Genomic DNA, 14277 nt, shown 5'->3' on the forward strand with positions numbered 1-14277 from the left:
AGTTATTTTCCAATTGGAAAATTCCTGAACTGAGAAAAACATTTTCTTCAATGGCATTGTGAAGCCAACCCAAAACACTCAGAAGATATGTAAGTTTCATTACCTGGAGATTGTGTGCTTCCACAAGATCCTGAAGCAAGCACTGTCCATTACGAATGGCCATGGTTGCTTCGCCCGCGTGAAGTGCCACAACAACAACTGCTATGCGTATGCGAGACAACCACTCGTCACAGGTGCTCTTGTTGGTGTGAAAAAATGTGCGAACAGGCTGGAAAAAAATATTACAACCTAGTTTACAACTACCTTTACATTGTAACACAAACCTGTTCACAAATATAAAAAATATTAATTGAGTACAATCCATTTGCCCTTTACAAAAAAAACTAATGGTGGGTTGAATCCTAAATTTCTCATATCCAAATTTCAAATTTAAATCACAAAGAGTACCTAAAATCTACTCCTCGAATCCCAATCTAAGATTCAAGGGTAAAGAATAAAAAAAACGTACAAGAAATAAAAAAATAACTATGGTACGGAAACATTCAACCCTAAAATGTTTGTTTCAACATGTTTCCAGAATTAATACATAATGTTATTTAATTTATATAATTACATATAAAGTGGACAATATTTTAGGAAATGGAAATAGGACAGGTATGAAGAAAACATATACCTAGTAAACTTCAGAAATATCACTGCTTAGTTTTTCAATTTACTAAATTTTCTCCAATATTATTCCTCAAATCTCAAATATTTCAAATACTAGAAATACGTGGGTTCCAGAATTTTTACCGGGTCCGTTTGTAACATTGTTACATGTTCGGGATATAAACAATTTATTTTTTGGTCAAAAATGTTCCCCGAAGTGCTAAACAAACATCAGATTATTGTAGTTGGTGGTTAGCAAAAAAACACTTCTTTGATGATTTATTTAAGGCAGCGGTTCCTAATTTTTTCAGCCAAGGAACCCATGATCAACTTTTCTTTTGACGGAACCTTAACTCCTTCAAAGAAAGTTATTTGACAATAATTGTGCCTGCTTTATATGGCACTAGCAGTGCCCGCGACTTTGTCCGCGTGGACTTTGTTGGGGGGTATTGCGACTTTCTGAGATAATATGGTAGATGTACAGTTTTAGGTTATTCTCAAAACACTCATAACCAATGGTATATTAAAGTACTTCTGCGTAAACTATATTTTTAGTTTTGTCTTCCGGCAGAAGTAGAAATTGATTTTCTCCCGAACCAGATCTCGACAGAGAAACATATAGTTGCCCGTGCGAAAAACACTCTTGGCGTAAATCTATTCCTACGTACTAAAAGGTTTGTCCCTGGGCCTTATTAATTGTTACCGCAAACGATACCTTCACCGGAAATTGAATTCGCTTAAAGTGAAAAGGCAAATCCGTTGGTATCATAGGTATGCGAGGTATCAGCACTGTTTGCCCTACTGCTGGACCAGTCAATACTGTAGCACCAATCACATTATCGTGAAGAAATTTTACTTGGAGTCTGGTTACGTTGCATAAATTTGGTGGTTTAAGATTCCTTAGCAGCACAATTGGACAGCCAGTTTTTAATTTGAGTGAATGTGAGGGAAGGCCACTCGGATTTAAAGAATTAAAAAATTCTTGTGGATAATGTACCGCATCTTCTTGATCCATTACTTTATCAATGGACCTGTAGTTCACTCTATCTCCTGGAAGTTTACCCAGTATCATGTTATTGATGTCGTCAACGCTACTGTTTCTAGCTGCCAATATTGCCCTTTGACACATCCACTGGTAGTCTTTGTTTTCTATATGGACTACATCTGGTTACACTTTAGAGATTAGGTCTTCAATGCTAGTCATACATGCGCGTGCAATACTTAATACTTGTTTGGCTACAACACTAATACTTACATTTTAAATATCGCGAAATCTTTTGAATGAAAAGTCCGAATTGAATAATTCAAAAATTCAAAAAGGTATTGAATTTGTCTTGAATATGCAGTAATTTATTTTGATAAGGATTAATACCAAGGTACACAATAAAGAGTTTTTGAAGCGACTGCATTTTAATTATTTAAAAAAATAAAAGAAAACACTAATTGTGAGATAACTACAATAGTTAGACATATGGTTACGCGATATTTTTTGAAGACAATTATATGTTCTGTAAAGTGGTAGTACATTGTTTTGTTCTATAATCAATATGTTTCGCAGCGCACGCCGTGTAAGGATTTTTTCGGATCATTTTTTTACACTTTGGGTTACCTTATTGGACTTTTAGTAAGGATCCCTAATGTTATTGATAATATAATATAGCCTATAGCCTTCCTCGATAAATGTACTATCCAACACTGAAATCGGACCAGTGGTTCCTGAGATTAGCGCGTTCAAACAAACAAACAAACAAACAAACAAACAAACTCTTCAGCTTTATAATATTAGTATAGATTTGTCCTGGCTCACGGAACTACTCTTTATTTACTGCGACTAGGTTCAAACACAATTTCAATCCATATAAATTTAATATAATTCATAAGTCTTAATTTATTGTGCAATGCAACGATCATACTCAGTAGATCATATTTCCTTGTGTCTACATCCTGTCATATGATGTAATTTGATACATTAATAGAGACTCGGAAATTTATTGAGTAGCAAGTCTTAAAATTCTCGGGTGACAGATACCAAAATTCTTGAGGAAATTGGAAAAATTCTTGAGAAAAAAATAAATTTCTTTAGTTAAAAAGACATGCATATCAAACCAAGCTCTAAGCGATTTGATATAAGTGTGCAGTGTATTAGGGATTTAGGCACGTTTTATTTAAAATTTTGTAATCTTAAATATGTTTGGAAATATTTTTTTTTTCTCTCATCTTATTTTCTTTAAGGCCAGGCCCTCAGCCTCTGTTCTCAGAGGCGAGCTGATTTTCTTTCCCAGCCTCATGCTAGGCTAGCATTCTGGCTAATATTTCTCCCGCCTCCAGGCACGTCGAGGGCCAGTAACTTTATTTCTTCGCGTGACCACTTTTGCCTAGAGCAGCTTGTGAAGCTGTGCTGAGCCCTGCTAACTCTGTCACGAATCGGTATAAGGTTCACTAGCAGCAAGACACGACAGGAGGATCCCGTGGGCCTTGCGTCCCACAGACCATGCGTTTTTTGAAGCCATCCCCCTCCTGCTCACCCACCCTTCTCAGAAGTGAAGCTAGGAGCGACGACCGCTCGGGTACGTTAACCGAAGTCAAAGCCATCTCAGGCTTGACAGCCGCAGTTACGATTCTGGACTTTAACGACATCTAGCGACGGCTGTGGTCACTAATGCCACTTGTGGGCGTCGGCAGCGCCGACACCAGCGCTCGCGCGGAGGTAACGACAACCTCTCTCCCCCTTATGTCTCAGGCCGCTAGGTGGCACCACTGGTTACTCCATTACCCCCTAGCTTGACACTCTCGTCAGTCACTAGTCGATTTATTAGTACTTCTTCTCGCCACCAAAAGATAGCACCTCAGTCGCGCAGTCACTCCAGTAAGATCTAATTATTTTTTATGCCGGACACCTTCGGGTGGACTCGGTAATTTTCGGCTCAGAGCCTAACCCCCCTCCCATTCTCTAGAGACCCCGCGCTTATGATATTCTGGTGATATCCCGCTCTGGACTTACTTCGGTGCGCGCCTCCTGACTGACTGGTACCGTTTGTAACTGCGATCTTCGGCGAATCATCGACATCGCATCGTATATTATGTAGTCTTCTCAGACTAGAGGGATGAAGTCCCTATCTAAAATTAATATTAACCAGTCAGTAGTTTAGTTGAAAGTAGAGAACCTTGGTTTTTTTTAAATTATATATATACATATTTTTTTAACTCATGATGACTTCCGTGTCTACCGCGCGTCGTGGTTCGGGTTTTCGGAGACGAGACGCCCTCTCCTGAGCGCCAGGACCAACACCCTGTTTTGGTAAGTCTTGACGTCATCCCCCCCTTTAATTTTCCTTCTATTGGCCTTTTGCGCCATTTAAGTATACTGTCTGGAAACAGGTCTAATTCTTTGGAATTTGGACCTCTGTTTCAGACAGGGTTCCAAGTTTGGGGCAGCCAAAATCCTCTGCCAAGACCCACTGGAGTCGGTTCCTGAGCAGAATCCACCATCTTTAGACCTACTACCTCAATCACCGTCTACCTACAGCCCCGGGTGATACCCGCATAATTCTATTATTCTATTCACGAACTCAAAAAAAAATAGTGTAACCCAGTTAAGACAGCGGACAGTAAAAGCAAGTCGAGGAGAAGAAATTTATATTATGGTTTTGCAAGGACTATATGTACAACCCTTAAAGTTACCAATGTTGATTTCATTAATGTTCTTAAGTATTGTTATTTTTGTTAAACATTCAGGGCCGGCCCGATACTAAATAAGTTCAAAGAATATAATATAATAAGAGTAATTGTGAGGAATTTAAGTAAGATCACTTATCAATGAAAAACAGACGTTACTAAGGAAAATTTAATCTATAAAAAAAAGAAAGAACAATGTTTAATAAAATAAGGAAGTCTATAGACATAACAGTTGTTTTTATTTATTTAATATATAATAACGATCCTTTTCCTCCCAAGTGTTCGTAGGGAGTCTCTAAATTTTCTTTGTTTACTCCTAGTGTCGCCTCTGATGTTGACTTTGATAGCTATTAATTGAGGGCCCCAGTATTCAAGTTTCCAAATCTTTTTATCTAATTACTTAATTATTCTTTAAGACACTTGGGGTATTACATAAGGTAATAAATTAAATAAAGAGATTAGTCCCCCTTACATTCTACTAACAAAAAATTATTTTCAAGAGAAGTTAATTTGAATTTTTTTAATAAAAGCAAGTAGATATTTATATCCATGAAACAATGAAAGGACCCTTTGTCATGCAAAACCTAACCTCAGCACCTCCCCCTTGTGATGAATGTGATTAGTTACAAAGCTTTAGGTTACTGCCATCGGTAACAGTAGTCATCTCTGAACCTGCAGTGCCCTTGATGGCTTGGGAGCAATGGAGAGTGAACCAGACAAAGGAAGTTTTTGTTCTGAATCAGCAGGGGGCCTCCAAGATACTTTGTTATCATTTCTTCCTGCAGGCGGCTTCTGCCATACACCATCGATAGGTGTTCTTTTTGATCCCCTTTAGAAATTTGTCACTTATTTAACAGGTTTTAATAAGTATGATTGTTTTCTTAAAGATAAATACATTAACTATGTGATATATTTCATTTTTAAAATGCTATGTTCTGAAACTAAGATTATTACAGTAAAACCCTGTTAAGACTTATTTTAAGGGACTAGATGATAAAAACATATATAACTGGGAAAAGTCTTAAAAAGGGAAATAGTACAGATCAGTTGCTAAAAAAAAAAATCATTAAAATTACATATATACTTAGGTTATGCGCTGTTTGTTCAGCTTCTCTTTTAAAATTCAGCCATTTGTGGGGATTCCATTACTACAAATATTTGTTGTTGGTTAAAAGCCTCACATTACTTTTACATTTAAGTTACCATGAAAACCACACATTGTTGACCATCAGAGGCCCTGGCACAACCTGTACAGTGTTTGCCTCTCTAATTTTATATTTTATTGGTAGTAGACACCTGTAGGAAGGTCCTTATGTATTAGATCTATTATTACCAACGGCCAAAGTGGGTGGTGAAAAATTAACCCCTTAACATATTAACCAGAGTATATTCGTTTTTTTTACATTTGGCACGTAATTATTAACACGAGTTTACTCGTCTGACTAACAAAAACGTGCGTCTGATTATATTATTTCGAGTTTTCTCGAATGAGTTACATGGGCTCTTGCTAGATGTCGTGGTAGGTATTTTCAGCCTTTGAAACAGACTTCCAGTAGTTTTATGTTACCCACTAGATGTCAGGGCAGATTCGATCCATCACGGTAGCCTACTTACACGCGTTCGCCGTTTGTGTTTGAACAATTGTACATTAGATGTCTCTAATAGTACTATTATGAATTTATGATGTTCCCGCCAATGTTTATATATTTTAGCTGAGGTGTCAACATTACTGTAATGTGAATAATAGAAATTGTTCAAAATGAGTGATTCCGACAGTGAAGGAAGCGACGTGAGTGATCTTGATAAATCGGGATCTGATAGTAGCGACAATTATAATGACATTTCAAGCTCGGAAGAATCAGGTAGTGAAGAGATATCTGGCAGAATGTGGTGTGAGATAAACTGTAGTGTGCCAACTATCTCTCCTCCAAGATACCCATTTACAGGTAAACCAGGCGTCAATGTAAATGTAAATGTTGACGATAATTTTCTTCGTTATTTTCACTTATTTTTTGATAATGATTTGGCTGAACTCATAGCTACAGAAACGAACCGTTTTGCATCACAGTACATTCAAACACATCCTCAAACAAAATGGAAACCAACAAACAAAGAGGAAATCTATGTTTTTCTTGCACTAGTTGTGGCTCAAAGCATAGTCAAAAAACCTACATATCAAATGTACTCGGCTAAGAACCCAATATTTGACACACCATTTTTTAGGAAAACCATGCCATTTCGCAGATTTGTTCAGCTGAAACAGTTTCTTCATTTTGTGGATAATGAGTCATATGATGCAGCCACCCATCCAAACCCTAAACTGAACAAAATATGGCCTATATATATTCATTTGCAAAATAAATTTTCTGAACTTTACACTCCAGAAAAAGATGTCACAGTAGATGAAAGCCTTATGTTATATAAAGGGCGTCTAGGTTGGAAACAGTACTTACCTCTCAAAAGGGCGCGGTTCGGAATAAAGTCATTCATGTTATGTGAATCGTCAAGTGGATATGTATATTCCTTCGTAATTTACACCGGACGAGGAACCAATTTTGATGATGAATACAAAGGCTTGCCAATGTCGTCACAAGTAGTTATGTCATTAGTGAAACCTCTTCTTGGGAAAGGTTATTGTGTCATTACTGACAATTTTTATACCTCACCACAGCTATCAGATATGTTGCTATCACATCGAACCGATTCTTATGGGACTGTGAAAACGACAAGAAAAGAAATGCCACCAGAATTGCGGAAACAAAAATTGCCGAAAGGCAGTGTCATGGCTTTCCAAAGAGGGAAACTATTGGCATTGAAGTGGATGGACAAAAAACCAGTCACAATGTTGTCTACAATCCACAATTCTGAAATGAAAAGTGTTACAATCTATGGACAACAGCACATAAAACCACAAGTTTAGATTACAACAGTACAATGGGAGGTGTGGACATTGTTGACCAGCGCACAACAGACGATGCAGTACCCAGGAAGAGGGGGGAAAAATACTATAAGAAGATTTTTTTCCATTTAGTGGACCTAGCAATATGGAATTCATTTTTGTTATATTCAAAGTTGGGAGGGAAGCAGTCACATTTGGAGTACAGAGAGGCTGTTGTCAAAAATTTGATTGAACAGTTTCACAAGCCAACAATGTCGCCAGGACGAGGTAGGCCTGGAAAATCAACGAATCCACTAAGAATGACTGAACTTCACTTTCCAGCTACGATCCCGCCAACTGACAAAAAAAGCAATCCTACACGCCAGTGTGCAATGTGCAGCAGGGTGACAGATGCACGGGGGAAAAAAATACGGCGTGAAACACGGTACATGTGTGAAGACTGTGGTGTGCCACTGTGTGTAGTGCCGTGCTTCAGAGTTTATCATACAACAGCAGACATTTAGGCAGAAATTAGTTAGGCTTACAGTCAGAGTGAAATGCATTCAAGAATAACTTCACAAATGTCAATACAGACTCGTGACATTATTCAGCTACTGTATTCAAATAAACATTCTTTTATTTATTGTGCTGTGAAAAAAAAAACTGAATGTCTCACATAAAAACTTTGTTTTTTGTAAAGAATGACATCCTTGACATTACAATGATTTTTTTGTGTATTTGTGAATGTTCAGCTATTGCAATTAGTGTATACTGTACAAACCTTATGAGGTAAATTTTTATACGAAGATCTATTCGGACTGACAACATTTACATATCATATGTACATATTTTGTTTTTCATGTTATTCAGGCAACTTTATAAAAGTACATGTAATTTTGTAAAAGAAATATGGCATGTCGCAAAAGTTATTTCATTGGTTTCTATGTAAGCTTATACTATATCTGGCTAATGTTATAAATATTTTTAGTAATCTTAGTGAATATTAGCACTGACGAGTATACACGGGTTAGCAAACCAGTGTCCATTCAAAATGACATGATGGTGTGATAAACGTGAAATTTTAATGTATTTTGTGTGGTATGTCCATTTGCATATTGAATAGGTAAAATATATTACTGCATAAATGTGATTTTCAGATAACTACTTTTGAGAAATAATTCTAACCATGCTGAACATTACTAATGTTGTTATAATAACTTCCAATTTGTGTTAAATGTTTTTATCTAAATATTTATCTATTTAATTATATTCCATAAATATTTATAATGTATTTACATATATTTCAACAATGACGAGTATACTCGGGTTAGTAAAACAGTGTGCATTAAAAATTACATAATTTTGTAAAAAATGTAAAAACGTATGTTTTACATGTGGTACGTTTATTTGCATATTAAAAACAATAGATTACTGCAAAAAAACCAATTTTAAAAAATGCTTTTTTTAGACACATATATCTAGGCATAATATATATGTTAAGGGGTTAATGTTTGTGACAGATACCTTGAAAATTACACATTGGAGGCTCTCAGAGAAACTGATGCTACTTGTATTGATGTTGACTCTTTGAATTGTATTTTTTAATGCTAACAGATATCTGTAGTAGATATCTGTAGGAATGCCTATCCACATCATTGTACATTTTGTTTCTAAAAAATAAAAACCGGGACAGAATTTGCCTTAGTTGCGTGGAATCACATAGGCTCTCCTTCCAATGACGCAACTGGGCAGTAAATAGATCCAGCAGATAGAGCTAATTTTAGCACTGTTGGCATTCAAGGTACTGGTGTTAACCTCTGCAGTTATGTTTTTGCAGCATTCTTTAATTTTGCTCCAAGGGTATTACAAAATTTATTAGTATTTTCAGTATAATTATTTTATGTATGGATCAACTCAATAATAACATGTTACAGTGACGGACCAGAAAAAAAATCATCACTCTAATGGCTACCAAATCGCAGTTGTTTTGTTTACATCAGTGAAGCACCATAAATATCTTGGTCACGGACAAGCGCAATCAAAGCCATGTTAGAAAGATTATAAACAATATATTGAAAATTGCTGACGAAGCACTCACTACAAATTCTCACATTTTAAATACACTCTTTATTGCAAAAACACCATCACTCGAAACCAATTCCCCCCATCCCATCCAATCACGTATGCAATTTTCTGCGACTTTTTTTCTACCCAAGGCACAAGTTATCATATCCTGAGCTTTTTTAAATCATTTTAGGTTTATTTTCCAGCAGGCGTAAATGATCGCTACCATACACCTTCGGCAATCATTGCAACGTCTACATACATAAAAACAAAACCACAAAACACAATCAACATGCAAGTTGTCCGTTGTTCCTAGAAGCAGTAGCAGGTCAACCAACCTTGGAGCTTGAAGAAACCTGTGCATTATGTAGTGTTGGCATGCGGCGTTGTCATGTTTTGAATAAGCCTCGTACCATGATTTTTCAATACAAGTTTTACGAAAAAATTACGGACAATTTACAGGTAAATACGGTATAAAACCAGCCAAAAATGGAAATCATAGAAAGATGAGTAAACTAATATGTTCATCAATATGTCCACCACATAAAATTTTTACCACAGTGTTCAACAAACAATGAAAATGAATTAGCTCCTCATTTTGCTCTACCAGTTGCATCACGTGTCAAACAATCAGGTCAACGAATGGCTAGTGGTTTATTTTTGTTGTGAATTCGTCAGACTGTATGCCTCGAATGAGGGAAATGGTGTATAGATGGAACAGCCTCACAAAGGATACGAATGCAAGCATCTGGATTGGTCTAAAAATATATTGTAACAGCATGCTGCGTGTGGCAAAGGTTTTGACTGTCATGTTTGTTATTGTATTGAAACAATTGTCTAAATGTTTTACTATAAATAAAGTTCAAGAGTGTAAAGATAAACTTTATTTTATTCCTGAAATGATGAACGTTATATGCAAGAAGCATCAATAAATGCAAACGTTTTGAAAGGGAAAAATTAACATAGGATATGGAAGAGATCAAGGGAATAATTATTTAAACATTATAAATGAGAAAACGTATTATGCGGGAACGTCTTAAGTGAGTTTTACTGTATATCATCTCTGCCGTTCAAGCGCTACGGCATTAATCTTCTGCCAACATGTCACCATAATTTGGGGTATAGCTTATAATAATTCGCAGCATTAAATTAATTACATTATTGTACTATAACTGCTGAAATATGTGCCATACCTAAATTTTGGTATACCATAGTTATTGTGTTTTGTATCTATATTTTATAATAAAATAAATAAATAAAAATTAGTGGATATTCGTGAATAAATATGGAAATTCATAAATAAAATTATTTACAAAGAATTTTGGAAGTGATTCACGAGACAAAAACTTCTGAAAATGTGCTATACTTTCCATTAAAACATTTTCCACTTTTTAATGATGTTTAGTAATATTTCGCAAATTCGTGAGTCAATATTGTTCAGGTCTCTAGTAATTAACAATAACATGTAAACTTGACGTATAAATTCATGTACTGTTACAGAAAATAAATAGAGCATACAAAGGAAAACATATGGTCCATACAGTAGAACCTCGCATATCCGACCATGACGGGACCAGGCCATGGTCGGAACGGCCAAAAGGTCGGATATCGAGAGGAGCAAAAAAAACGACTTTCTCAGATAGAAAAACAGCTATATCGTACTGTAATACAACTTTATTGTAAAGTATGTACTTATAAAAATGTTGCTGTATATATTTCAAACATTTACTGTTTTTAAATTAAATGAGATCAATAAAATCTAAGCATACCTTATTTAAAGAATTCAGTAATGGACTTTTGTTTTAATTTTGTCAATCTTGACTTTGCAGAAGTGTCCCTCCACTTTTTTGCCCACAATACGTCCATTGGGTTTGCATTTGGATGTTGCTCAATGTATTTCAGCGCAACTTCGAAGGCGTCCTTAGCAGCAGAATGACTCACTACGTTGTCACCGGTGGTTTCGTCTTCATCCGAGTCGATATCTTCTTCCACGGCTTTGTTCTGCACAACAGCGATAATTTCGTCGTCATTTAGTTCTTCATTGGTGTCTTCCGAAACATCAGCTTCAACAAACCACTCTTCTACATCATTCATCTTGAGATCATGCTGAAACACTTGTAAATTTTGTAATACTTCTGTGTTGTCTGTCTCAACTTGTGCTTCTGTCTCAGGTTCTTCTTGTTTCAATGATGGCCAAATCTTTTTCCAAGCCTTCTGAAGGGTAGTTTGATTAATTTCGTCCCAGGCTGCAGCAACGGTGTAGATTGCGTCTTTTATGTTGAAACTTTTCATCGCCTCAAAAAGGTTACCTCCTTCTTCTGTTTTGTCCAGCAGAGAGCCGACATATTTTCTTCTGTATCTTCTCTTTAACAACTCGATGATGCCCTGATCCATAGGTTGTATTAAAGGTGTAACATGGGGCGGTAAAAATAAAGCCTTGATGTTTCCTTTATTTAATTCACATTCAGAGGGGTGACTAGGAGCGTTATCTAACAGCAAAACAGCACGAGCAGGTAAGTTTTTAGACTTTAAATGTTTTTTTACTGTGGGGACAAATTCGCCAAAAAACCACTCCTTAAATAAATCGCCATCCATCCACGCAGATGATTGATTCCGATAGAAAACTGGAAGTGTTGCCATGTTTAGATTTTTGAATGCTCTTGGTTTCTTAGATTTTACTATGACGAACAGCAGCATTTTGTGGCTTCCCGTGGCATTGCTACAAGTTGCAATTGTGAGCCTGTCTTTAGCCAGCTTTGTTCCTAACACAGGTTCATTTTTAGCAGCTAGAGTGGTTTTTGGAAGCATTTTGTAATTTAGGCCTGTTTCATTTACATTGTACACTTGTTCGGGTACAAGTTTCTGTTCTGTGACCAACTTCTCAAATGTTGCTACAAATTCTGTAGCAGCATTATCATCAGCTGAGAGTTTTTCCCCCGCAATAATAAGATGTCGTATGCCATGACGCAACTTCCATTTATGTAGCCACCCTTCGCTAGCGCTAAATTTTTCTAGATCACCTCCCAGCTTTTCATGCAATTTTATGGCTTTTTCCTTTACGATGGGGCCTGACAATGGTATTCCCTTGCGCCTTTCCTGACAAAACCAAACCCATAATGCTTCATCGACAAGTTCAAGTTTTGGTTTTTTCAACATTTTTCTACTTTTTAAGGCATCTTCTGTCTCAACTGTTGTTGAGTACGTTTCCAGATCATTACGGGTTTTTTTCCAATCTTTTATCGTAGTCACCCCTACACCCAACTCAGAAGCTAATTTAATAACAGACTCTCCATGGTCCAATCGTTGTAAAATCTCAAGTTTTTGTTGCAGAGAAACACAAACACGTTTACGTTTTTGAGTTGCCATTGTCACACACGTAAAGCACTACGTATTGCACACTTTAAATTCTGTAGTCGTGAATAAATAATGGGGAAAAACACAAACAATATTGACGTTAACAAACACAGAACTGTACAAGATTATAGTCAGAGCACATTACACATCAAGTTTCACGGCTGAACTGACAGTTTTTGATACGAAAACAAAGCATATCGTAGATGAGTCACTCCTTCAAGCCTAACAGGCTCACCAACCGGAAGCGCGTGTGAATCACTGACAGTCGGACACTAGGTCGGATATCGGGAGGAGTCGGTTGTGGGAAGGTCGGATATGCAAGGTTCTACTGTACTTAATTTCAAGACTAACCTTAGGAGCAGGCAGCATAGCCAATGCACAGCCATCAGAAGCATTATATATAACCTTCTCCAAGTGTTCCAAAAACTCCAATAACAGACGGATCCTCTGTTGTTCCCAGGTGCCTGGGTGGCCTTCGATTGGAGGTTGCTCTGCTTTGACGACCACGGAGTTGTCATCACCACCAAAATGACTAATCTCGCGAGCTAAGCTCTTTATTACACCTGTTCGGAAAAACAAAATTATTGCCAAAAAAAAATTAAAGCCATAATTATTAAAATAAATCTTTGGTCACACTACATAGACTAAAATATTTACATCACCATGAATTATTGACTAGTTTTAATAACCAGTAATCAAGTAATCTAAGTATGCACATATGAGTATACAATATACATACAAATAAAAGTAAAGCTGTGAATCTATATACAACTTTTAGATTTTCCTAAAAATATTTTCCTAAACACAATGAATAAAAAAAAATCAACATAGCAAAATTTAAAATACTTTTAAAATACTTTTAAAATAACTTCAAGTTCATTGAGCTGCTACACTTAACCTTAGCTCTACCACTTTTTTTTACTATGTTATAGATCTATTGAAATATCTGTTATACAAATAAACTACCATAGGGTCGCCCCCCACTTATAGACCACATCTTTTATTTTAAACATAAAAATCTAACATTTTCATGGTAAGGGTCACCCTTGAATCCAGGGTGCACCATACATTTGGCTTAGATAGAATTCTGTGAATTAATGGAAGTTTTTGATCTGCTCAGTCATATTTTATTTCTCCACAAAAGAGAGGCAGCATTCCTTACCATTCTATGCTCCGTTAACCATCCCCACTCTTACCCTTCCCTTTCCAAACCTTTAAAAAAAAAACTAAAGGTTTTGCACACCTGTTCTTCCCCTCCTGACTGTTGTATTTTATTTTTCTATCCCCCCACTTCACCAATAGAGTAAAGGTGGAAAGCTACGTAATATTTCACATCAGTTAATTCTATAAAAACTAGCACGCACGTTACATTATTTATGCGAGGCTGGAGGAATATAAAAATCACACTTCACAACACTAATACTTCACGGCGTGATTCTCGAGGACTTACAACATGAAGTTTCTACAAATCTGAAGATGGTGTGATGGAATACATGCACGACATCGGAATAATGCCTCTACATGGTTGCTACAGAAATAAAATCTTAAAATTCCCTGACTTTTCCCTGTTTTCCAGAAATTTATTAGAAAAATTCCGTGACTTTCTTTTGAAGTACATACCAGAAATATAGGTAAACGTGCATATGATTAAATATAAT

General features: G+C 36.3%; 1 protein-coding gene across 2 annotated transcripts in view; it reads right to left on the reverse strand.

The window, feature by feature from the left end:
• Positions 1-14277, reverse strand: part of LOC134542984 (serine/threonine-protein kinase SMG1) — a 322401-nt gene that overhangs the window by 232624 nt on the left and 75500 nt on the right. For both annotated transcript variants that reach the window (XM_063387640.1, XM_063387630.1), the window contains exons 15-16: positions 12971-13182; positions 104-268 (exon numbers count right to left, since the gene is read on the reverse strand). In XM_063387640.1, coding sequence (XP_063243710.1) covers positions 104-268; positions 12971-13182 — 377 coding nt within the window. The remainder of the gene's footprint in view (positions 1-103; positions 269-12970; positions 13183-14277) is intronic.

Source organism: Bacillus rossius, chromosome 1 (genome assembly GCF_032445375.1).
Source record: "Bacillus rossius redtenbacheri isolate Brsri chromosome 1, Brsri_v3, whole genome shotgun sequence".
In the NCBI taxonomy this organism is placed as follows: domain Eukaryota; kingdom Metazoa; phylum Arthropoda; class Insecta; order Phasmatodea; family Bacillidae; genus Bacillus; species Bacillus rossius.